The following is a 25591-nucleotide window of genomic DNA, read 5'->3' as shown; positions in this document are numbered from 1 at the left end:
TGTCTGACTCTTTGTGACCACATAGACTGCAGCACGCCAGGCTTCCTTGTCCTTCATCTCCTGGAGCTTGCTCAGACTCACGTCCATTAAGTTGGTGATGCCGTCCAACTATCTCATCCTCTGTCACCCCCTTCTCCTCCTGCCTTCAGTGTTTCCCAGCATCAGGGTCTTTTCTAGTGAGTTGGCTCTTTGCATCAGGTGGCCAAAGTATTGGAGCTTCAGCTTCAGCATCAGTTCTTCCAATGAATATTCAGGGTTGATTTCCTTTAGGTTTGATTGATTTGATCTCCTTGCAGTCCATGGGACTCTCAAGAGTCCTCTCCAACACCACAGTTCAAAAGTTAAGAGAAAGAGACTGAGTAACTTGCTTTAAGCCAAACTTTCCCTAATTGATTGAATCAGGTCATTGAAAATATCTTTTTGCTGTTTCTTTAAAAAAATTGAGGAATAATTGACATACAGCATTATTTTAGTTTTAGGTATAGACCATAATGATTTGACATTTGATTGTATTAGCAAATCATCACCACAATAAATCTAATAGACATTCAGCACCATACATAGTTAAAGATTTTTTTCTTGTGATAAAAATTTTAAAAATTTACTCTCCTAGGTGACTTTCAAATATGCAATACAGTATTATTAACTGTAGTAACCAGGCTACACATTACATCTGCATGACTTATTTACTTTATAACTGGAAGTTTGTACCTTTTGACTCTGTTTACCCATATTGGTACCTTGCCTTATGCCTTTGGCAACCACCAGTCTGTTCTCTGTATCAATGAGCTTGGTTTAAAAAAATTATTGTTTTTTAATTCCAAGGCACATTTGTTTTCTACTATACCATACCAACTCTCTGATACATGGTTAGTTAATGAATGTATAAATAGACCAATGAATTCAGAAATTATGAGTACTCTGGTTTATAAAATGAAAATATAGTTTTAAATAAATCAAGACCAGGGCACTGTGCCCCAAGGGTCTTTTTAAAATTGCATACTTAGTTAATTCGTTTATTAATTATTTATTTTTGGCTGCCTTGAGTCTTTGTTGCTACAAGTGGGTTTTCTCTAGTTGTGGCGAGCAGAAGCTACTTTATGCTTGCGGTACTTGAGCTTCTCCTTGCAGTGGCTTCTCTTGTTGTGGAGCACAGGCTTACTTGCCTCATGACCTGTGGAATCTTCCCAAACCAGGGATTGAACCCATGTCCCCTGCACTGGCAGGTGGATTCTTAACAACTGAACTACCAGGGACATCTTAAATCCAATTTTCTTGTTAGTTTTTATGTTGAAGATGGCATTTTTTTCTTAGACTCTAGAACAATGGAATAATAGAGTAGATCTTATAGTGAGAGACAAATGCAACAGTGGTTTCACCCTAACCACTGCTGAGCGAGTTTTTTGTTAACTTTCACATTATTAAGCAACCTGTTAGTGGTGTACATTAAATCACTAACTCAATGTCAAAAGCTGTTAAATTACCTCTTAATAGTGGTAATTTTTTATCTTCTCTCCTTGGTTTCCAAATACCAATTAAATATTACTGTTCAAGAGACTAACATTAGGACTTCCCTGATGATCCAGTAGTTGACTCCATGCTTCCACTTCAGGGAACTTGGGTTCGATCCTGGTGGGGGAACCAAGATCCTGCTGGCTGCATGATGCAGCCAGGAAAAAAAAAAAAAAGAAAGACTAACATTTTCAGAGGGAAGAAAAATAATTTTTATTAGCGCAGAATCAGAGATACTCCTTTGATTTTAAATTTCCTTGCAGATAGAGTTACTGAACTCTATGTCGCATTGACTTTGAGGTGTAAAGCCAGTACGCAAGAGGATGTCACCATGTAGCTGTATAATGAATGACCTGGCTGTTGGTGCACACTGCGGGTATCTTCTTTTCCCCACTTGGACCTCCCTGCAAAAATGTCATTATGTCTTATTTTATGTTTTTACTTTTTAAATAAACATTGCAAATTGAGCAGGAGAAAGACTTACCTCTTCTCAGCATACAGCTGCTATATTTAACTTTCTTTTTTTTTGTTTTGTTTTGAGGAGTTCTATAAGCCAGGTTCTTTTCTACAAATGAAGGGATGAGTGAGTCTACTAAGAAATAGCTAAATAATTTGGTATGCCAGAGACATTGAACTTATATTTCTTGATAAAGAATTATGTTTAATAGTTATATTTTTGTGAATTTCTAAAATGCATGCTAAGAAAAGAAAATTTGAAGGTAGAAATTCTTATTCTATAATCGCTTACATATTACAACTCTGTCGTGGTATTTGTTTGTTAAGGCATGTGCAGGTAATCCCCAGAATCTTGCTCATCTGAAAAATTTTCAATGATTTGTGGTCTATGTGTTGTGAGAAGACTGAATTCTGGGTTGCTGTGGCTTTGGGATCCATAATTTAAATGGAAACTGTGAGTCCTTTAAATAAAACCAGGAATGCTCCAAAATTAGCTAAAATGGAAAAGAAGGAATGAAAAGACTCACTACATTTGAGTGACAAGTTCTTAATTAGTTTGATGTTCACTGCCAAGCAAAAATCAACAAGTTCAAAAATATCTTGCAAAGCCAACCACAGTCTTTACTGGGTTGACTTCTCGCTCTTGTGTTATACAGACCAGGCTGTATTCAACAGCATGCCAAGAATGTCCCAAAGCTCTGGCTGCAGCTTCTCTCGTCTAACACCTGCTGACCTTCTTGCTCGAGGGTCTTTCCTTTCACTTTGTCTTCTATTACCGTGTCACACTGGTTGGTGATGGGGTGGCTGGAATCAACAGAGTGGGGGTAAATGTCCTTCTAGCAAAGCTGGAAGGAGGATTAAGTAAGAACTAAGAACAAGGCAATGGCTTTAGCATTTAGAGAAGGCTTTTAGGACACAGCAGGCAGATGAGGTTGGAAATCCAGGAAATTTGAGTAAAACTTCATGAGTGGAAATATGAAAGCACATCCTCTGAATGTGTTGTAGTTTATTTATCCAAAATATTTGTTGACTGCTCTGCGCCAGACACTTGATGAAGATAAGATCTCTGGCCTCTTGGAAGTTATTCTATTAACAAGTGGGGAGACAGACAACAAACAGATGAACAAATGACTATACAATGTCAGCTGGGAATAAGTGCCATGAAGGCGATAAAGCAAGGAATTCAAGAGTAAATAGGGACTTGAGGTGGTGAGATGTATGGATGGGGGAGAAAAGGCCTTTCTAAGGAGGTATCTTTCAAGCAAAGACCTCAGTGAAGTAAATTGTAAGCCTCATGGGTATCTGAGACTAGAGCACTGCAACCCAGTGGAAAGACTAGGTATTTAGAAATTACTTGTATTGATTTGCTTTCCCCTAAAAGACGCTTACTCCTTGGAAGGAAAGTTATGACCAACCTAGATAGCATATTGAAAAGCAGAGACATTACTTTGCCAACAAAGGTCCGTCTAGTCCAAGGCTATGGTTTTTCCAGTGGTCATGTATGGATGTGAGAGTTGGACTGTGAAGAAAGCTGAGCGCTGAAGAATTGATGCTTTTGCACTGTGGTGTTGGAGAAGACTCTTGAGAGTCCCTTGGACTGCAAGGAGATCCAACCGGTCCATTCTAAAGGAGGTCAACCCTGGGATTTCTTTGGAAGGAATGGTGCTAAAGCTGAAACTCCAGTACTTTGGCCACCTCACACGAAGAGTTGACTCATTGGAAAAGACCCTGATGCTGGGAGGGATTGGAGGCAGGAGGAGAAGGGGACAACAGAGGATGAGATGGCTGGATGGCATCACCGACTCGATGGACGTGAGTTTGAGTGAACTCCGGGAGTTGGTGATGGACAGGGAGGCCTGGCGTGCTGCGATTCATGGGGTCACAGAGAGTCGGACACGACTGAGCAACTGAACTGAACTGAACTGGATGGCTTGTGATGTTGAACATCTTCTCCTGTACATATTTTCTATTTGCATATCCTCTTAAATAAAATGTCTCCACATCTTTTGCCCACTTTCTAATTGGACTTTTTTTTTTAATATTGAAGTTCCTTATCACAATTTATTGGTGGTATTTTACCTGTTTAAGTGAAATGTAGAAAGCTTACCATGCCTTACTTGCCTTTACCTTCCCACACTTATAATCATCTCAATATTTCCTCTACATACATTTAGGACTGCAACACAGTGTTAAAATTTTTACTTCTACTGCCAAGCATAGTTTACAAAACTTAGGAGAAGAAGGAATGCTTATTGTATTTACACACAGACACACACACATTTAAGCTGGTTTTTTTAAAAAAAATAATTAATTTCTTTTAATTTTTGGTTGTGCTGGACCTTTGTTGCTGCATGGGCTTTCCTCTAGTTGTGGTGAGTGGAGCTAGTCTCTAGTTGCAATGTGCAGGCTTCCCATTGTGGTGGCTTCTCTCGTTGCAGAGCACAAGCTCTAGGGCGTGGAGGCTTGGGTAGTTGCAGCACCTGGGCTCCATAACTGCGGCTTCCGGGCTCTAGAACGCAGGCTCGATGCAAGCTGTGTTGCATGGTCTTAGTTGCTGTGTGGCATGTGGGTTCTTCCCCGCCCAGGGATGGAACCGTGAGTCCGGTATTCGCAGGTGGATTCTTTTCCACTGAGTCACCCAGGAAGCCCTTACTATATTTTTGCTTACTGTTTTCTTTCTTCATTATGTTTTAAGATTTCCTATTTTTCCTTTTCCTTTTTAGAGATTTTCTTTAGCCATTCTTTTAGGATAGGTTTGCTGATGACAGACTCTCTTAATTTTCATTAATCTGAGAATACTGAGAATATTTTTTTTTTCTCATCTTTCTTTTTTCTTTTGGCTGAGGTGAGTCTGTTGTGGCTCGAAGGCTTCTGCTTGGGGCAGTCAGGCTTTCTCTAGTTGTGGTGCGAGGTGGAGCATAGGCTCAGTGCAGGCTCAGCAGTTGCAGTGAGTGACCTTAATTGCCCTGTGGCATGTAATGTCTTAGTTCCTCAACCAGGGATTGAACCTGAATCCCCTGCATTGTACATGCAGAGGGTTAGCCACTGGATCTCCAGGGAAGTCCCAAACAATATCTTACGGTTTTTTGAGTACAGTTCTTTTACCTCCTTAGTTAGATTTTTTTCCTTAGGTGTTTTTTCTGTTTGATATGACAGTAAATGAGATTGTTTTCTTAATTTCTCTTGCTGATAGTTCATTGTTAGTTTATGGTAATGAGACAGATGTCTCTGTGTTAATTTTGTATCCTGAGACTTACCAAATTCATTTATTAGCTCCAGTAGTTTTCTGGAGGCATCTTTAGAATTTTTATGTATAGTATCATATCATCTGCAAGCAGTGACAGTTTTACTTCTTTTCCAGTTCGGATTCCTTTTTCTTTTTTTCCTTTCTCTGATTGCTGTGTCTAGGACTTCCAAAACTATGTTGAATAAAAGTGGTGGAAATGAATATCCTTGTCTTGTTCCTGAACTTATAGGAAATGCTTTCAGCTTTTCACTGGTGAATATGTTAGCTGTAGGTTTGCCCTACTTGGCTTTTATTATGTTGAGATATGATTCCCTCGTAGCTCAGTTGGTAAAGAAACTTCCTGCAATGTGGGACACCTGGGTTCCATTTCTGGGTCAGGAAGATCCCTGGAGAAGAAAATAGCAACCCACTTCAGTGTTCTTGCCTGGAGAATCCCATTGACAGAGGAGCCTGGTGGGTCACAGTCCAGGGGGTCACAAAGAGTCGGAAATGGTTCAGTGACTAAACCACCACCACCATGTTATTTCTGTGACCACTTTCTGGAGAGTTTGTATCATAAATGAATATGGAATTCTGTCAAAAGCTTTTTCTGCATCTATTGAGATCATCATGTGGCTTTTATTATTCAGTCTATTAATGTGGTATATTACACTAATTGGTTTGTGGAAAAATCCTTGCATCCCTGAGATAAATCCCAATTTATCATGGTGTATGGTCCTTTAATGTATAGTTAGTTGAATTTGGATTGCTAGTATTTTTTTCTTTTCTGTATTCACCCTTAGTGATTTCCACGACTCTATCTTCTAGCCCACTAATCTATTCCTCTGTATCATTTAGTCTATGGTGGGTCTTTGCAGTGTGTTTTTCCTTTCAGTTATTGCATTCTTCATTTCTGTTTGATTGTTTTCATGTATTTTCTAACTTTTTAAAACACTTCTAACTGTTCACTCTGTTTATCCATTTTTCTCCTGAGTTCTTCACTCATTTTTACCATCATTACTTTGCACCCCGTTTCAGGTAGATTGCCTGCCTCCACTCCACTTAGTAGTTCTTTTGGGGTTTTATCTTGTTCTTTCATTTGGAACATGCTGCTCGGTCCCGTTGTCCTGCCCGACTTGTTTTTATTTCTGTGTTTCTGGTCTGTTGGTTATATTTCCTGGCCTTGGAGCAATGGCCTTTTGCAGATATGTCCCAGCAGCAGACTTCCCTCTCATCACCAGAGCTGTATGCTCTCGTTGGTGCCCTCATTTTGGGCTCTGTGGGATCCTTCTTTTCTTTCGGGCTGACTGCTGTTGGTGGTCTGGTAGGCATAGCGGGCCCTGGTCCTGTCGCTTGCCAGGCCCTGCCTGGTGCTGAGGCTACTGGCCACTGGTTGTTGGGGCTGGGTCATGAGGTGGCTGGCCATGGAAACCCAGGGGGTCCCTGGGGTGCTGGTGGCTTGTGGGTGTATGGGCCAGGGCCTGCCATGGCAGACTGTATGACTGTGGTGGTCCTGGAGCTGGTGTCTACCCACGCTAGCTGTAGCTTGGGCCCATTGGGCCCTGAGGGTGGTACCTGCCCTTCGGTGTGTGAAGTTCGTCTCTGGGCTAGTTCCTGTCCTCTGGTGGGGCTGGTGCCATCTCACTGATAGGTGGAGCTGCTTCACAGAGTCTGGTTGCAGGGCCCTGGGGCTCCCAGAGGTGGTGTGTTGGCCCACTTGTGGGTGGGCCTTGGATCCAGGGGATTCTGTGGTTTGTCTGGATGAGGCTGGTCCTGAAGCTTGTGCTCTCGAGGCCTTCTGGTGGGTGGGACCAGACCCCAATGCTAAAAAGCTAGAGGGAGAATTCAGAAATGTCGCTTGCCAGGACCAGTGTCCACATGGTAGAATGATCACTCCAGAATGGCTGCCTCCAGTGTCTATATCCCCACGGTGAGCTCCATTTGCCTTCTGTCTTCTCTGGGAGACTGCTCAGGATCAGCACCTGGTTCCTTTCAAGTTACCGCTTCTTCCCTGGGTCCCAGAGAGTGTGAGATTTTGTGTACACCCTTTAACAGTGGAGTCTCTATTTCCCTCTAAGAGTGAAGTTTCTGTTTCCCTTTAAGAATGGAGTCTCTATTTCCCACAGCCCTCCCTGCTAACCTTCAAAACCAAATGGTCCGATGGCTTGTCTGATGCTGGACGCCTCGGCTGTGGCACCTGATATGGGGAGCCTGTTGTGTGGAGGAAGGAGCCTCTTGCTTCTTGGGGTGAGACTCTACAATTGTAATTATCTTAATTATCACCTACCCAGGGATGTAGGTATTGACTATACTATATGTCTCTGCTCCACCTTTCTCATTGTGGTTCCTTCTTCACATCTTTAGTTGTAAAAGATATATATATATATAATTTTAAACTAGATTCTAGTCTTTCTCATCAATGCGTGCTCTGTAAACAGTTATAATTTTGGTGTGCCCATAACAGAAGGTGATCTCAGAGTCTTCCCACTTTTATCACCTTGGTTAAGCTCCCAGCATAAAATTTTGAACTTAGAAAGGGTTGTGAGCATTTAGGTGTTTGGTATTACTGAGTTTTTTTTCCTTGCCTTTACTTAGAACAGTGTTCCCAAACTTTGTTAATTGAAGAATACCTTATTGATATACTGACCTTCCAAAGCTGTTTGATATTTTTCTTTGAACTGATTGATGTCATAAAAGTTTTTTTTTCAAATATTTTTTAACATGTAAAAAAGTGGCAAGAATAGTACAAGAAACATTTTCTTTTTCCTTTGAAACATTTGCGAATAATTCGCCTGTGCCCATCAGTCCCAAAGATTTTAGTGTGTATTTGTCTCAAAGGGATATTCTCCACTTTAATCTCAATCACGGAATCAACACTGTTAAACTAGTACCATCTAACCCACACATTTTGCCACTTATCTCAATAATATTCTTTATCAAAACAAAAGGATATTGGTCAGAATCGCACATTAGTTATCACATCGCCTTAGTGCCCTTTATCATGAGTCTTTCCTTGACTTTCATGACCTTCACACTGCTGAAGAGCATAGGCCAGTTATTTTGTAGAATATCCCTTAGTTTAGGTTTGTCTCATGTTTCCTCGTGAGTAGATTTCAATTATGCATTTTTGGCTAGAATATCACATAAGCAATGCTGTGTTCTTTTCATTACTTTCTGTCAGGTGGCACACAATTTAACTTTGTCCACTCATAGTGACAACTTTGATCACTTGATTAAAGGAGACATTTTGAGATTATGTAAATATGCTTTTCCTCATCTAACTTTAACCCACTGATTTAGCATGCCGAATTATTTCCATGGTGGCTGTTTTTAATTGGAGTTGTTTCAGACATGTGTACTTATAATCCCTTCATTTTGGGTTTTTACTTTGAATTACTATCTTTTACTAACAGAATAATTTTAACTACAAAAATCTAGAAGAAAGCCTGAAGATTTCTTTTTACTCCCTTTCTTATGGTTTGAGCTCTGTGAAGGGTTTTCAGATGTTCAGATTTCAAGGAGCAGAGCAATTCAACAACAGTGTAAAGCTCCTGACTTTTATTAGTCAAGTAAAATCCTCCAGTTTTGCCATACAACACAGACACTAAAGATTCTTTATTTTACAGTGTTGAAACACTTTAATTCAAATATTTAGCTTTATGAGAAACTCTACCTTATCCTCACTGTAAGCAAGCTTGCTGTGCAAATGTAACTTTAAAAATAAGTTCTTTTTTCTAGCCTCTAAACATATGGCCACCCCCCAACCACCCTTATAAAAAAATCTGTTATATATTATTCTCTCTTCAGATTTGCATCCATAGTAGCACTTCAACAAGGTTTTGTATCTCTGAGGTGGCAAGGGACATGTACAAAATGCCTTAACAAAATATTAAAATGTGGGTGTTAAGATGATATAAAATAATATGAGCAACATAAACTCATATTCCACCTGAATTAATGACTGTAATAATTTCAACAAATCAGGTTTTCTTGATTTAGTAGCTTTGAAAACTCACTCTTAATATGTGTATAGGTACAGTGGTGTCAACCAGGGTGAGTAGAGTATTAGATTCTGGACTTACTGTGTGGTAGTAGAATATTAATAGGTGTGCTGATTTTGACTTTCCATCTTCCTCATAGAGTGGAGTGATTGAAGGTATGAAGTGAACAGGTTGAGTTTGTCTCCAGGAGTCTCTATAAAACTGTCGCTAACTCTTTATCTTATAGTTTCTCTACACATGAACTAGTTCTCAACTTTGCAAATCTCGAGTTCAAGCCAAAACACACAGATGTAATCCACCACAGAGGAGAGTTCCCCTGTGAAGCAGATGCTGACCTTTGGAATGGGTCATGGAACTCATAGCCTTCAGAGTCAGAAAAATGTTCATAGAAGGGACATGTATTTGGTTTTTTAAGTAATTTAGTTCTGTTAGTAATTTTAAAGTCTTCATACTGAGTTAATCTGTTTATGCATTAAAAATCCATGAGAAAACCCCTATTCTTTGTTTATGAATAAGTTTGTATCGATTATGGTTACTATCATTAGTGAGCTGGTGGAGAGCAGGAATAGAAATATTTATCTGTACTGAGATGAAGTTCAGCTTCCCACAGTTATTTTATATGATTGTCAAACAGTTTATATGTTGCATTCTGGTCCATTTTTTATAGTTTCATAGGCCCATTGCTATGAATGAAATTTGCTATGCTGAATGAAAGCATCATATTGAAGGAAGAAATGATGAGAGGAAACTTTGATTATATATCAAGTGGAGATTATTCTTTTATTATTCTGAACATTATAAAGCTTGTGTGGAGCTGTTTATCCTGGATTTAAACAATGTTTTATCCTGAACTTTATTTAGTTTGCTTAACACATGGTTGTGATTTCTGCACTGTTAAAGTTATTCCAGTGTCATTTATCATGTGGAACCAGTCACACCCACAGATTTCTATTAGCTGTAGATTGATAGAGAAGGCACATGCATTTTTTAGGACATTCACAGTTTTTGAATACCAAGCTGAAAGTCTAGTTCACAAGATTAGTGAAAGTTGATAGCAGACAATACATTTATTTATGCTTTTAAAATGACAGCTCTTTCCCTAGGTAGACTAATGCAGAATAAATTGGTGTGGTGGTTTATTCTTAAGTGAATATCCTGAGCAAATAATGAAAATCACTTCCCTATAGTATAAGAGATACAGAGTATCAGTGAGAGTTGGGGGGTTGATACCAGTGACCTGATCATAGTAGCAGCTACATCATGGTTCCTGCTTTTTCCATCCTCCTCTGCTTCTTCCCTGAAGTGTACTTCAGGGCCATAGTGAGTTTAACATTTTTGAAGTGACCTTATCTTTTTCAGCAATATAGTTGATAGTTATGGGAACATTCGTTAACAAATAGGACAGTGGATATAAAACGTCCTTAAAGCAATCCCTTCCTTTCAGTTGAACCAGAGAGGATGTGTTGATGTGGCTTTTTGTGTGTGTGTGTGTGTGTGTCTTTGAACAGTTTCTGTGCAGTTTTTGTTTTCTAATCATTATTGTAGTATAGTGACTTTTCCACCAAAACTTTATGACCTTGAGCAAGATACTTACTTTCTCATAGTCACAGTTTCCTTTTCTGTAAAAGAAAAGTTCAGTGAGTGATTTCTAAGGAAACTTTGATTCAGATTCCTTTTGTGTTATGATTTTCATGTGCTGTGCTTGAAAAATAAGCTCTAAACTTGATTTAGCAATACATGAGGGGAGTGATTTTATGTCTCATTTGTTCACTAAAATATTCCCAGTCCCAAGAACAGGGCCTGGTGCAAAGTAAGCACTCATATTTGTTGGAAAAAATGAATAAAACCCAACAGAAGAATCTTCAATAGAAAAGAAATAAATGATTATATTTTAAAATTAAATTTTATCTGCATACTTTGAAAGCATTATAATTTTAATATTCATCTTGAGTTAATTTTATAAGACTGGCTATTTATACATACATTTAACTCTGCAAATAATAATACATCTTATTCTTACCCCATCCTGGTAAAATCCTTTGGTGGCTCTCCATTGCCCTTTAAGTAAAGATTAAAACTTTCACTTGTTTTAGAATGCCTTCTTAGATCTGTACCATGCTTATTTCTTCAGCCTTCATCTCGTCCATGTTTTCCTGCCACTTCCTTCTCTTCCCTCCTATGTGCTCACACTCTTGGCTGCAGCTACACTAAACTTCTTTCAGGACCTTAGCATCCTGCTTTTCCATCTTCTGGCCATCCCACATGTTACTTTTTTCCTTTCCTCATCTTTTATTTCTTCCAATAGCTCATAGTGCATTAGCTTATTAGATGACTAGTTTAGTATCTGTTCTCCCCAACTAGACTTTGGAGCCTTTCTGAGCCTTTCTGAGAGGTTTGTGCCTGACTTGTTCACCCTTGTGCCCTGTTACACCTCCAGTGCCTGGCACAGTCCATGGTCATAAGTTGTTGATGGCCTCAGTACACTGCCACTCATGGACCCAGGATGCTGACATTCTGCTAAAGCTAGAATATCTCTGTGCTCAGTGCCCTGAAACCAGTTCCCTCTCGCTTCATGAAAATAAATTCTATTTAACAGCTTGTAATTTGAGTTAATGACAAATGTTATAGATAAAATAGGACATGTGGGATTTGAAATAGGAAGCACCACATTAGCTAGTGTGATCGAGGAGGGAAGCCTTGAGCAGTGCCTACGACAGGACTGACACTTGGTCAGTGCTCAGTGAGTATTTGTTGAATGAACGAGAGTTAATCAGTGAATACCTGGAGGAAAAGGGTTCTAGGCAAAGGGAATAGCAAATACAACGGCCCTGAGAACATACTTTGACCCATTCAAGGGGCTGAAATCAGAGCAGTGGGTCTGGGGCCTAATGGGTGAAAGTGAGACATGAAGATATAAAGTATAGGAATGCACTGAAGTATATAAGCTTGTTGGCCAAAATAAGGAAATTAAATTTCAGTGTGATAGTAGTAAGAAGCTTAGAAGGGTTTTGAACAGAATGATATGATCTGGTAGCTTTAGGAAATCACTCTAGTCCAAGCTATCAGTTCTTGTCTGTACTGCGCAGTAACCTCTTTCCCAGTCCTTAGATCCATTCTGAACAATGGGGCCAGAGTGGTCTTTTAATAACGCAGATCTGATTAGGTTAGTCTGTTGCTAAAGACCCTTCAGTTGCCCTTGAAAAAATGTCTACAATCTCTAATGTGGATTCCCAAGCCTTGGATAATTTGACATAAGCTGAAGGCAGTATCAGACTAGATCTTCCTGCTCCATTCAGACTAGTTTTCATTTCCTTGAGAAGGTCTCAAGTTCTCTCCTCAGAACCCCTTCCTGTGATGCTGCTCTTACTTAGACAGATCTTACTTGTGTTTTAACTGGCGAGCTCCTGCTGATTTTTCCGGTCTCACTGTCACATCCTTAGCCACTCCCTGTCCTCTGCGCTCACACCCAGACCAGTGTTCTACTCCCCCTGAGCTCCTGTATCCTCTTCCGTCGCCTAGTCCCTAGGCGTATGCTTAGTTCCAGCCGCCCTGCCAGCTTGCTAGCTCCCTGAGGCCTGGGCACTAGAAGCTGCTCGCCAGCTGTGATGAGCGCTTGGTCACAGGATGTGCCCATATTCTGAGAGAAAGAAGCAATGAAGAACAGCTTTCCAGTGCCAGGCGTCTACTTCAGGATCCTTCTGTGTTTATCCTTCTGTTTTCTGTTCTGTTGAGATGAAGGTTAACGGATTATTTTGTTTAAGATGAGGTAATTGTTTTAAAAAGTAGTCCAGAGGGAAGATGACTATTGAAAGCTCTGTGAATAATTCAGTTAACAAACCTACCTTCATAGCTCATTAAGCTTACCGCTGATGGAAGCCATTATTCCCTGCTGTGAAAAACTATGACTCAGATGGCCCTCTGTTTAAAATTAGCTGAAAATGCTTATTGGGCTGTTTTTGTTGTTGTATCATTGTGTTTCTGTTGCAATACTGTAACTGTTACTGCAAACTGTGTGAGTCAACTTAGCTTCTCGTGCATGCTGTGGAGAAACTATTTCTCTGAGTTTAGTCATAAGATAATAGTGTGCATTCATGTTTTACCCTCGGTCTCTTAATTGCAAGCCTTTCATCTGATTAAGTAGAACCATGATTCAGTTTTTAGCCACCTTTAAAAAATTAATGCTGTCTTTTTTATATTTTATTTGATGAAGAATATTTCCTGTTCCTGACATTTTATGCATGCCAAACCAATATGCTTCTAAGATTTCATTCATAGTTGAGTAATTCTGGTGAATAAAATGTCAAGAATTATCTGGAAGGACCATATCTTCCTGTATAGAAGTCTCCTGAGACTTAAAATTAATTCTAGAAGGTTATTATTATGTATATTGCTGGTCTGTAGTCTTCAAACACAACAGTTTGATTTTTAAGGATACAAGATAATCAGTTTATCAAAAAAAGAACATGAATTTAGTATGCATTTCGCATCTTATGTAGTTACAATGACAATATAGAAACAAATTCTGTATAATTCATAGTAATAAAATGGATCTTTTCATAGGACAAATATTCTACTTTTATATTACATATTTCAAGGGATCTATTGAAGCAAATAAAATTGTATTCTAGTAACTATAGGGAAATAAAGTTTGTCTCATAGGAAAATGACTTTAAAAACAGAGGAAAAGGTAGAAAATAATTTAATATATTTTGTAAGCTGTCAGGAATATTCTTTTGTTAGCTCTTTTTGTCACTGGGCTTGTGAAGAAGAAAAAAGGTTTTAATAAAAGTAACAGCAGGGGATATTCACCCATCTTTCACTGTGTTGCACAATCAATCAAATTCATACATGTGAACTTGGAGTACCAAGGCATAAGGAAAACCATGTGAGTATGGCTTGTTAGAGATCCTGGGAATCTCAGTAGTATTCTAGTTTGAGCATTTTGTTTTACAGAATTGTGTAGAACTGTGGTAAAATAGTTAGATTTTGGAGTTCACAGGGTCCTAGGTTCAAATTCTTATTTATTGGCTGTGTGATTTGGGTAAATTATTTTATTTAAGACTCAGCTTTCTCACTTGTAATGTGGCATTGATTCTTACCCTTGAGAGTTGTTGATCAATAAGCTAATATAGTCATGTTAGTGAGTTTCCAATAAATGAAAATGATAGATTAATAATATTTATAAAATATAAAGCCCCCCAAAAGTAAAGCAAATTATTCAAGGTCACAGAAACATCCCATTGATGCTTTGAGTGTCAATTCCTCTATCGAAATATTCCTTCCTTTAATGTTAACAATGGAACATTAGGTAGGTGGCTTCATTTTGTCTCCATTTTTATCAGTGATAAAATAGCTGGAGGCCATTTCTTTCTTTCTTTCCCAAAGATATAATGAACATCAAATAAGAGCTAAAAATATCTCAGGGCAATTTAGACTTTGATTTTTTTTTTGTCAGTTCAGTTACATAAATGTATATATGTTGACTTAAATGTTGACTTAAAATTCAGCAAGTCTTCTTAGAAACATTTAAAGAAGAGAGTTGTCTAAAGGTGGGACATGATGGTCATTGTGTCCCAAGGACGTCAGTGACCAATGGTGACCTACAAGGGGAGTAGTATGACATTGTTTAAAATAAAAAGTGTGCAGAATCCTGAGATCAAGCTTTACCTGCTTCATGAGTGAATGTGGATCTGCTTCATTCTTCTCTAAGGCAGAATAGAGGCTATATTAAGAACTGGAAAAGAGAGCTGACATGAAAAGTTTAAAATAATTCATATTATGAATAATGAATTCTCCCTGCTGATTTGTGTAGTGCAACATGGCACGGCATAGTAGAAAGATTACTGGATCAGAGCCAGTAACTTGGGTATGAGTCCTGGTTTTGCCAGATGCAGACTGAGTCATTACAGAAGTCAGTCGGCTTCTCTGAGGCTCTTTAAACTGGGGCAGTGATAGTGGCTTAGCTCATGAGATGAGGATTGTGTGAGACATAACTTGTTTTGTAAATTCTGAAATGTTTCTAAAAGGGAATGTAGTGATGGTGTTTTTTACTCATATTTTATTTACCTTTAAAAACTCTTCCTTAAGTTACCCATGAAAAAAATTGTTTTTGGCTGGGCTCAATTATTAAAAAGATGTTGTCATGATCCAAAAGGATACATGCACCCCAGTGTTCATTGCAGCACTATTTACAATAGCCAGGACATGGAAGCAACCTAAATGTCCGTCAGCAGAGGAATGGATAAGGAAGATGTGCTATATGTATATACAGTGGAATATTACTAAAATCATTGCAGATGGTGATTGTAGCCATGAAATTAAAAGACGCTTACTCCTTGGAAGGAAAGTTATAACCAACTTAGACAGCATATTAAAAAGCAGAGACATTACTTTGTCAACAAAGGTCCGTCTAGTCAAGGCTAGTGCAAGGTTTTCCCAGGAGTCATGAATGGATGTCAGAGTTGGACTATAAAGAAAGCTGAGTGCTGAGGAATTGATGCTTTTGAACTGTGGTGTTAGAGAAGACTCTTGAGAGTCCCTTGGACTGCAAGGAGATCCAACCAGTGCATCCTAAAGGAGATCTGGGTGTTCACTTGAAGGACTGATGTTGAAGCTGAAACTCCAGTTCTTGGCCACCAGATGCGAAGAGCTGACTCATTTGAAAGGACCCTGATGCTAGGAAAGATTGAGGGCAGGAGGAGAAGGGGATGACAGAGGATGAGATGGTTGAATGGCATGACCGACTCAGTGGACATGAGTTTGGGTAAACTCCGGGAGTTGGTGATGGACAGGGAGGCCTGGCATGCTGCGGTTCATGGGGTTGCAAAGAGTCGGACACGACTGAGCAACTGAACTGAACTGAATAAGAATGAAATAATGCCATTTGCAGCAACATGGATGAGCCTAGAGATTGTCATACTGAGTGAAGTAAGTCAGAGAAGGAGAAATATTATATGACATCCCTTATATGTGAAATCTAAAAAGAAATGATATAAATGGACTTAATAAAACAGAGACTCTCAGACTTAAAGATGGACACGATTGAGCGACTCCCCTTTCACTTTTCACTTGCACGCATTGGAGAAGGAAATGGCAACCCACTCCAGTGTTCTTTCCTGGAGAATCCCAGGGATGGGGGATTCTGGTGGGCTGCCATCTATGGGGTCGCACAGAGTCGGACACAAGTGAAACGACTTAGCAGCAGCAGCAGCAGACTTAAAGAACAGATTTATGGTTTCTGGGGAGAAGGATGTGGGGAGGGGATAGTTAGGGGGTTTGGGATGGACCTGTACACAGTGCTGTGTTTAAAATGGATAACCAACGAGGGCCTACTGTATAACATGGAATTCTGCTTAATGTTATGTGGCAGCTGGGATGGGAGGGGAGTTTAAGGGAGAGTGGATACATGTATATGTATGGCTGAGTCTCTTCTCTTTTCGCCTGAAACTATCACAATGCTGTTAATTGGCTATAACCCAATAGAAAATATAAAGATTTTTTTTCAAGGTGTTGTCCAGCTGTTCCTTAATTTAAAAGATAAATCATGATGAAGTTGGTTTACAGTAGAGCACAAAGGATTTAGATTTGGCGTAAAGAGTATCTAATAACGGTTTAATTTGTTTGAAGCTGTAGTGTTTTTCTCATAAAGTTTTCTTTAGATGCCTTCAAAAACTAGAGATAGATTTATATCTGTTTGTGTTGGGTTAAGTAGCATCCTGCAGAAGATGTAGAGTTGATTAGCATTATTTCTGATGTTCAGTTCTACCCCTGAAGTTGTACATCCACTTTATAAGTCAGTCTGGAAATATTTATAGGACCTGAACTCCTTGTAAAAGTAAAAATTGTAGTCTTAAAATGTCTTTTTGTGTGCAGTCTACAGAATTTCAGTGTTGTTAAACTGATGAGTACCAAAGTCATTGCTTAAAAAGTTTGTACAGAAAACGCTAATTCCCTAAAACTTTGAGTCTCTATCTTTAGTAAAGTTTCTTATCTTATTCCTGAAAGTCAAAATTCATCACACTGTCTTATGTATGGGGATTGGTTAGGTTGGTCTTAATATGTTTCATTATGAATTTTGTACTATATATTGTTAACCTTTTCATATTAGAAAATGAACCCACTGACAGTGGTTATCCATGCTGCTGCTGCTGCTAAGTCGCTTCAGTCGTGTCTGACTCTGTGCGACCCCATAGACGGCAACCCACCAGGCTCCCCCGTCCATGGGATTCTCTAGGCAAGGATACTGGAGTGGGTTGCCATTTCCTTCTCCAATGCATGAGAGTGAAAAGTCAACGTGAAGTCGCTCAGTTGTGTCCAACTCTTAGCGACCCTATGGACTGCAGCCCACCAGGCTCTTCCGTCCATGTGTATATATAATTTTGTAGAAGAAATGAAAGTACTTCTAAAACAGGCTTCCTTCTATATATCTTATGAGAAGATCCTGACCACTGATTTTTTTTTAAATTTGTTAAAATATAGTTGATTTTAGCTTCCTGGTGGCTCAGATGGTAAAGAGTCCACCTGCCAGTGCAAGAGACTCAGGCAACATGGGTTTGATCCCTGGGTTGGGAAGATCCCTGGAGAAGGAAATGGCAACCCACTACAGTACTCTTGCCTGGGGAATCCCATGGACAGAGGAGCCTGGTGGCCTACAGTCAGTGGGGTCCCAGAGAGCTGACACAACTGAGCGACTGAGCAACAACAGCAGTTGATTTGCAAAGTTATGTTAATTTCTGCTGTACAGTAAAGTGACTCAGTTATACATATATATTCTTTTCCTTTATGATTTATCACACAGTATTGAGTATAGTTCTCTGTGCTATGAATATAGTAAGACCTTGTTGTTTATCCATCTTTTATACAGTTGTTTGCATCTGCTAATCCCAAACCCCCAATCCATACTCCCATCTTGGAAACCACAACTCTGTTCTTCATGTCTGTTGACTGATTTTTTTTTTTTTTTAGTATTACAGCTGCTGCTGCTACTGCTGTGTTTTGGGGGGCACTTACTGTATGCCAAGCATTGTCCTAGGTCTTTAGATAAACTAGCACATTCATTTCTCATAACAACCCACTGATAATGTACTATTATCATCCCCAGACAACAGAGGAAGAAACATGCATAGAGCGTTTAAGTAACCCTGCTAGGGATGTAGAGCCCCTCGTGTCTGGGATCCAGATCCTGTGCTTCTACGCATCTACATAGCTGCTACCACCCGTGTGCCACACTGGCCCTGCTGTGATTGCTCTCTGTGTAGTGCTTTTTCCCTCATTGGGAAAACAGAGAGCTTGTACACTCAGAGAGGACAGAGAATTATTCAAAACGTACTCTCATGATTAGAATGTGAATTTCAGTGAACTTTACTTGACATGAAATTGGACATCAGGAATTGATTTCATGCATGAAATGTCTATTGAATGTCTATTGAATCAACTTCTGTGAACACATCAGAGAAAGGCAGTGGTTAGCTCATCCATTCAGCTCCGATGCTGATATATGCTTACACATTGAGTATGTGTGTAAGCCACCAAGTGGCAGCAAGGGTGACCTGGTGAAGAAGTGAGTGCAGGACACAGTAGAGCGGCCGGCAAGTCTGATCTTCTTCAGCTCTGATTTTTCAGAGAACCAGAGCTAGTTCATGAATGTTAACTTGGTAAGCTTGATAATGACCATGTTCAATGTGGGGGTATGATATGTTGAGAAAACTGTTTGGGACAGAAAGTAGACAATAGCAAGGGTAGTTATCTAGAGAGTTTGAATTGTTCATAACAACAAAACAGTTTTCATGACCCAGCTCCACATCAGTGTTAGAGACTGTATAAACTGTATATTTCTCTTAGTGCTTTAATAGAAAAGGGCCTGAGAGTTCAAGACCCCAGTGACTTCAGTACAGATGAACAAATCAAGACTGTATGAAAAACATACTCAGTGTAATTAAGTAGATTCATTTAATATATCACAAACCCTTAAGCTTGTTGAATTTTAAGACAATACCTTTTATAGCAATAGTAATAACAACCACAACAACCACACAAATGCATTTACTGTAAATCAGGAGAGTGCTTTAGGTGCATTATCTTAGTTAACCCTTCAACTACCATCTGAGGTAGTCGCTATGTTACTTCCATCTCAAATACGAGGAAACAGAACAAGAGAGCATTAGTTACATGCACGAGGTTACGCAGCTAGCAAGCATTGTTTGTTCATTCACTGTTTGTTGAGTGTTAACTACCACAGCCTGGCACTGTTCCAGGTAATGGGGAATTAGCAATGAGTATAAAAGAACCTCTGCCTTCATAGAAGGACCTTACCTTCAGTGAGGGAGCTAGAGAACAAAGAGAAACATGGAAACCTAGAATGAGTCGATGGTAATATGGATTATGCAGGCTAATAAAACCCCATAGGTGGAAGGGTGTGCTGGGAAAAGGTGCTGCGATGGATTCTCATCAGTTTTTTACACCAGTGGTAATGCCAAAGAATACTCAAACTACCGCACCATTGCACTCATCTCACATGCTAGTAAAGTAATGCTCAAAATTCTCCAAGCCAGGCTTCAGCAATACGTGAACCGTGAACTCCCTGATGTTCAAGATGGTTTTAGAAACGGCAGAGGAACCGGAGATGAAATTGCCAACATCCGCTGGATCATGGAAAAAGCAAGAGAGTTCCAGAAAAAAACATCTATTTCTGCTTTCTTGACTATGCCAAAGCCTTTGACTGTGTGGATCACAATCAACTGTGGAAAATTCTGAAAGAGATGGGAATACCAGACCACCTAACCTGCCTCTTGAGAAATCTGTATGCAGGTCAGGAAGCAACAGTTAGAACTGGACATGGAACAACAGACTGGTTCCAAATAGGAAAAGGAGTACATCAAGGCTGTATATTGTCACCCTGCTTATTTAACTTCTATGCAGAGTGCATCATGAGAAACGCTGGACTGGAAGAAGCACCAGCTGGAATCAAGATTGCCGGGAGAAATATCAATAACCTCAGATATGCAGATGACACCACCCTATGGCAGAAAGTGAAGAGGAGCTAAAAAGCCTCTTGATGAAAGTGAAAGCGGAGAGTGAAAAAGTTGGCCTTAAAGCTCAACATTCAGAAAACGAAGATCATGGCATCCGGTCCCATCACTTCATGGGAAATAGATGGGGAAAGAGTGGAAACAGTGTCAGACTTTATTTTGGGGGGCTTCAAAATCACTGCAGATGGTGACTTCAGCCATGAAATTAAAAGATGCTTACTCCTTGGAAGAAAAGTTATGACCAACCTAGACAGTATATTCAAAAGCAGAGACATTACTTTGCTGACTAAGGTCCGTCTAGTCAAGGCTATAGTTTTTCCAGTGGTCATGTATGGATGTGAGAGTTGGACTTTGAAGAAGGCTGAGCGCCCAAGAATTGATGCTTTTGAACTGTGGTGTTGGAGGAGACTCTTGTGAGTCCCTTGGACTGCAAGGAGATCCAACCAGTCCATTCTGAAGGAGATCAACCCTGGGATTTCTTTGGAAGGAATGATGCTAAAGCTGAAACTCCAGTACTTTGGCCACCTCATGCGAAGAGCTGACTCATTGGAAAAGACCCTGATGTTAGGAGGGATTGGAGGCAGGAGGAGAAGGAGACGACAGAGGATGAGATGGCTGGATGGCATCACCGACTCGATGGACGTGAGTCTGAGTGAACTCCGGGAGATGGTGATGAACAGGGAGGCCTGGCGTGCTGCAGTTCATGGGATTGCAAAGCGTCGGACATGACTGAGCAACTGAACTGAACTGAACTGAAGGAGGGACTTCTCTGAAATAGTGACATCTCAGCTGACACTTGAAGAGAGAGAGGAATGTTTGTAAGAAGGAAATTCCTGGCAAAGGAGCGAAGAGGTCCCTGTGCTTGGAGTGCCTGAGGAGGCTCACAGAGGCCATGTAATTGCTATGGGTGAAGGGAGGATGGTTGGGTTTGGAACCTAGATTTATCTGACCCCAGAACTTACATTTTAACAATTACGGTAGTCTGATGGGGCAGCCACCGCATTGCCCAACCTGTTGTGATCTTGGAGACACTATTATTCTCATGGAAAAGAAAGCAAGAGAGAGCATTAGTTGCTCAATCCTGTCTTTGCAATCCCATGAACTCTTCGCGACCCCATGAACTGTAGCCTGCCTGGCTACCTTGTCCGTGGGATTTCCCAGGCACTGGAGTTGGTTGCCATTTCTTTCTCCAGGGGTCTTCCCAACCCAGGGATTGAACCCATGTCTCCCACATCTCCTGCATTGCAAGCAAACTCTTTACTGCTGAGCCGCCAGGAAAGCCTCATGGAAAACAAGAGGGCAGTCAATTTCTACTCTAGAGGGTCTGTGTATAGAGTTGAGAGTATAGGAGAAATCTCTGTGGTTTAGGAGCTTTGGAAAATAAAAGTAGGAAGTGATTGATTCACTTCAGTTCAGTTCAGTCGTTCAGTCATGTCTCATTCTTTGTGACCCCATGAACCGCAGCACGCCAGGCCTCCCTGTCCATCACCAACTCCCAGAGTCCACCCAAACCCATGTCCATAGAGTCGGTGACACCATCCAACCATCTCATCCTCTGTCGTCCCCTTCTCCTGTCCTCAATCTTTCCCAGCATCAGGGTCTTTTCAAATGAGTCAGCACTTCACATCAGGTGGCCAAAGTATTGGAGTTTCAGCTTCAACATCAGTCCTCCAATGAACACCCAGAACTGATTTCCTTTAGGATGCACTGGTTGGATCTCCTTGCAGTCCAAGGGACTCTCTCTTCTCCAACCCACAGTTCAAAAGCATCAACTCTTCGGCACTCAGCTTTCTTTATAGTCCAACTCTCACATCCTCCCCCTCTCTCTCCCCCTCCCCCTCTCTCTCCCCCTCCCCCTCTCTCTCCCCCTCCCCCCCCTCTCCCCCTCCCTCCCTCTCTCCCCCTCCCTCCCTCTCTCCCCCTCCCTCTCTCTCTCCCCCTCCCTCCCTCTCTCCCCCTCCCTCCCTCTCTCCCCCTCCCTCCCTCTCTCCCCCTCCCCCTCTCCCTCTCACATCCATACATGACCACTGGAAAAACCATAGCCTTGACTAGACGGACCTTTGTTGGCAAAGTGATGTCTTAGGTTTTTAATATGCTGTCTATAGACCATAAACTTGGGAAACTGGGAGGTGTATATCTTCCTTTCCCAAAATTCCTCAGTGGTTCTCCATTGCCTTCAGAGCTTTAAAGAAATTAAGTAACTCTCCCAAAGCCCCATAGCAAATAGATCTAGTTAAAACTTTTTTTTTTAATTGTAGTGTAGTTAATTTACAATATTGTGTTAGTTTCAAGTGTAAAACAAAGTAATTCAATTATATATTCAAATTATTTTCCATTATAAGTTATTAGAAGGTATTGAATATTGTTCCCTGTGCTACACAGTAAATCCTTGTTGTTTATCTATTTTATGTATAGTAGTGTGTATCTGTTAATCTTATACTCCTGATTTATCCTTCCCCCTCTTCCCTTTGCCCTTTGGTGACCATAAATTTGTTTTCTATATCTGTCTGTTTCTGCTTTGTAAACAGATTCACTTGTATTATTTTTTAGGTTCCATGTCTAGATGTAGTCCTAGTTTTGAATGATGATGAAAACTTTGTTCATGACTGCTGAGCTATGTTACTCTTCTCAGAAAGTGAAATCAGTCACATGCTCCTGGGCTTCTTGTCACTTGCAGGATGCAGGGCTCCCCCAGAGTAGCTCCCCCGATCTCTTTCACACTTAGATCTGCTGCCCCTCCCCTTCCACCTTAGCATGGAACAAACCATTGCTTCTTAGAGTCATTTAAGATCTAAACTTTGAATGCTTTGAAATGTCCTTCCTCTTGTTTTGTGGCTAAGATTTTATAACTTTCTTGAAGGTTGAGTTATAATTTCCAGTTTGATTTATAATTTCTTCTGTTGGCTGCTTTTGTATCTGTGTAATTGCTTATCATTTCTGGTAGAGAACATTATCTGAGTCCTTGCTCTCCCAGTGAGGATTGGAGCCCCTCTGTGCTACCATAGAAATCTATGCCAGTGTTTGCTATGCCTCTTACCATGCTCTTTTGGGGGGTTAATTTCTTTGTTCATATGTCTGCCTATTCCCAGATAATAAATCACTAAAAACTTGTACCCTAGCTTTTTTTTTTTTTTTTTTGGTCTGTGTATTAACCATGGAGAATAGGGCATGGCACCTAGTTTACTTGCTCCTTTAAATTAAACAGAATATTAATTTTAATATTAATGATGACAGTTTTGGTCAGATCAAAACAAGTGGAATATATTGAGCAGCGATGTTAGTTCACTGAGGAAGAAATAAATGATAATAAAAGCAACTACTTTTAATGAAAGGTTATTATGTGCCAGACTCTAAACTCAGCCTGAAATACATCATTCCATTATTCCAAATCACATTCAAATGTGAAAGTTATACCTTATTAGGTATAATTTTAAAGCTAAGTTAATATCTTATTAGATATAACTTTAAAGATGAAACTTTTAAAAATGTATCAATGTTTGAACTATGGCTAACTGAATAATAGGAGGTATTTCTGGAGCTTTAAGTAGAGGGAAATGTCCTTAGGAAGAGACAGAAGTAACCTTTGTTTCTTTATACTCAGTTTTTAAAACGTTACTACAAATGTGTATACTTGGCTCCATGCAGAGATCTTCCGGAAAGAACACTGTACTCATTTATAACTGGGACATGGCATGTTGGGAGAGACAGAGGGCTGTTGGAGAAGTGAGGCCAGATGAGACCCTGCAGAGTGCAGTGCTTCATGCGCTTATCAACGGTTAATTGTAAGGGCTTCGCAGCGCCGTCCTTGCAGCCCAAGGCCCCTAAGTGGGCTACTTGCATGGTTTCTTAACCTAATTCCTGATTGCCATTCACTTGGAAATCTACTCATTAAGAATTCTGTTGAGTAATTTTTGAATAGGAAAAATTGAATCATTGAATCATTGCTGGTTGCTTTCTGTTTCTCAGACAACTGTATTATCTGAAATCAATATGCTTATAATCACATCAGTTTGGGACATGTATTTAATTTTGGTTTACATAACATTTATATCTTATCTAGCAGTGTTCAGTTTTACTTTGAAATACTTTTAAATGCAAATTCTCAGGATATCACACAGTTTTCCTACACCTCTCATAGTATAGTATGATTCCCTCCCACTTTGAAGGTGCTTGATTTTGCTGTCTTCTTAATTTTTCAATATTTTGTGCTGCTTAGAATGGATCAGATATTCTTTAATTAATCCTAATATTTTTAATACTTTGAGGCCATCAGTTAGAAGGACTACACTGGTACTCAAAAAAGATGCTTAAGAAATTATTTTGCTTGCTACTCTTTCCATTATTCAGTAGAAATTTACTCTAAAGCTCTTTTTGTGGTTTTATTGCAGGGACCCTGCAGCCAAAGCCTTGTGGGAAGCCTTATTGAACACCAAGCACAAAGAAGCAGTGATGGAAGTCCGGAGACACCTAGTGGAGGCAGCAAGCAGAGAAAACCTGCCAATCAAGATGAGTATGGGTAAGTTACCAGCTTCCCCAGCAGACCATGACCGCCTGCTCTGAGGAAGTTCCTTTAAGCCTGCTCTGACCTGTGGGCCAACCTAGTCATCATGGCATCTAGATAAACGTATTGAAGACATCTTTAAACTGTTGAAAGAGTAGGAAAGGATGCCCCCCGGGGCTCAACCATGAGCCCTTTCCGTAGACTCAGCTTTGGGAAGCCCAGGCAAGTCCTTGCCCACAAAGGGTCATGCTGTTAGTTGTTTCATCTAGAATGATTAAAATCAGTCTGAACTCCTCCTTCATTCTGCCCCACACCCCCCTACTCCCCACTTGCTGTGATAAAATGATCTTTTATTGGATTTGAACTGATGAATGAATGATGATGCTGAGAAATCAGTTGAGCAAATGGACGTATTCTGTTCTGGCTCCTCACTCTTAGACTGGTCTGCTGATTGTCTGGTCACATCCCTCTTACCCCTTCTTCACTGTGGTGTTTTATAACTTCTCATTTCTCTCTCTCTCTCTTTTAACATGCAGTTTTATCTTTAGTATTAGAAGAATGGGGCTACAGTGAAATTTAAGTTTTAAATTGCTGTTTTCTTTTGATTTAAAAAATCAGAGAGCTAATGTTTTGAGAAAAATAAACTTGGCTTTACATTTTTTGAAATAAATACTTTTATTAATGTAGAAATATTTAAATATAGATATTGAATCTGATGAATAGGTAGAATTTATTTCTGGGAAGTTGCAAAGGTTTATTTCTCTATTTTAAAAGTAAGGTTTCTTTTATAATCTGATCTTAGGTATCTGATAAATACTGATACACTTTACTAGATGGGTAAATTTTTCTTATTGAGATTTCTTGCCCA

The 25591-nt window shown here is 39.9% G+C and overlaps 1 protein-coding gene across 1 annotated transcript in view; it reads left to right on the top strand.

The window, feature by feature from the left end:
• Positions 1–25591, top strand: part of SCFD2 (sec1 family domain containing 2) — a 400263-nt gene that overhangs the window by 27191 nt on the left and 347481 nt on the right. Inside the window, exon 3 of the mRNA XM_069594121.1 lies at positions 24611–24738. Coding sequence (XP_069450222.1) covers positions 24611–24738 — 128 coding nt within the window. The remainder of the gene's footprint in view (positions 1–24610; positions 24739–25591) is intronic.

The sequence above is a fragment of the Ovis canadensis genome, chromosome 6 (genome assembly GCF_042477335.2).
Source record: "Ovis canadensis isolate MfBH-ARS-UI-01 breed Bighorn chromosome 6, ARS-UI_OviCan_v2, whole genome shotgun sequence".
NCBI lineage: Eukaryota > Metazoa > Chordata > Mammalia > Artiodactyla > Bovidae > Ovis > Ovis canadensis.
The sequence above is the reverse complement of the archived record's forward strand: the minus strand, read 5'-3'. Positions and strand labels throughout refer to the sequence as shown.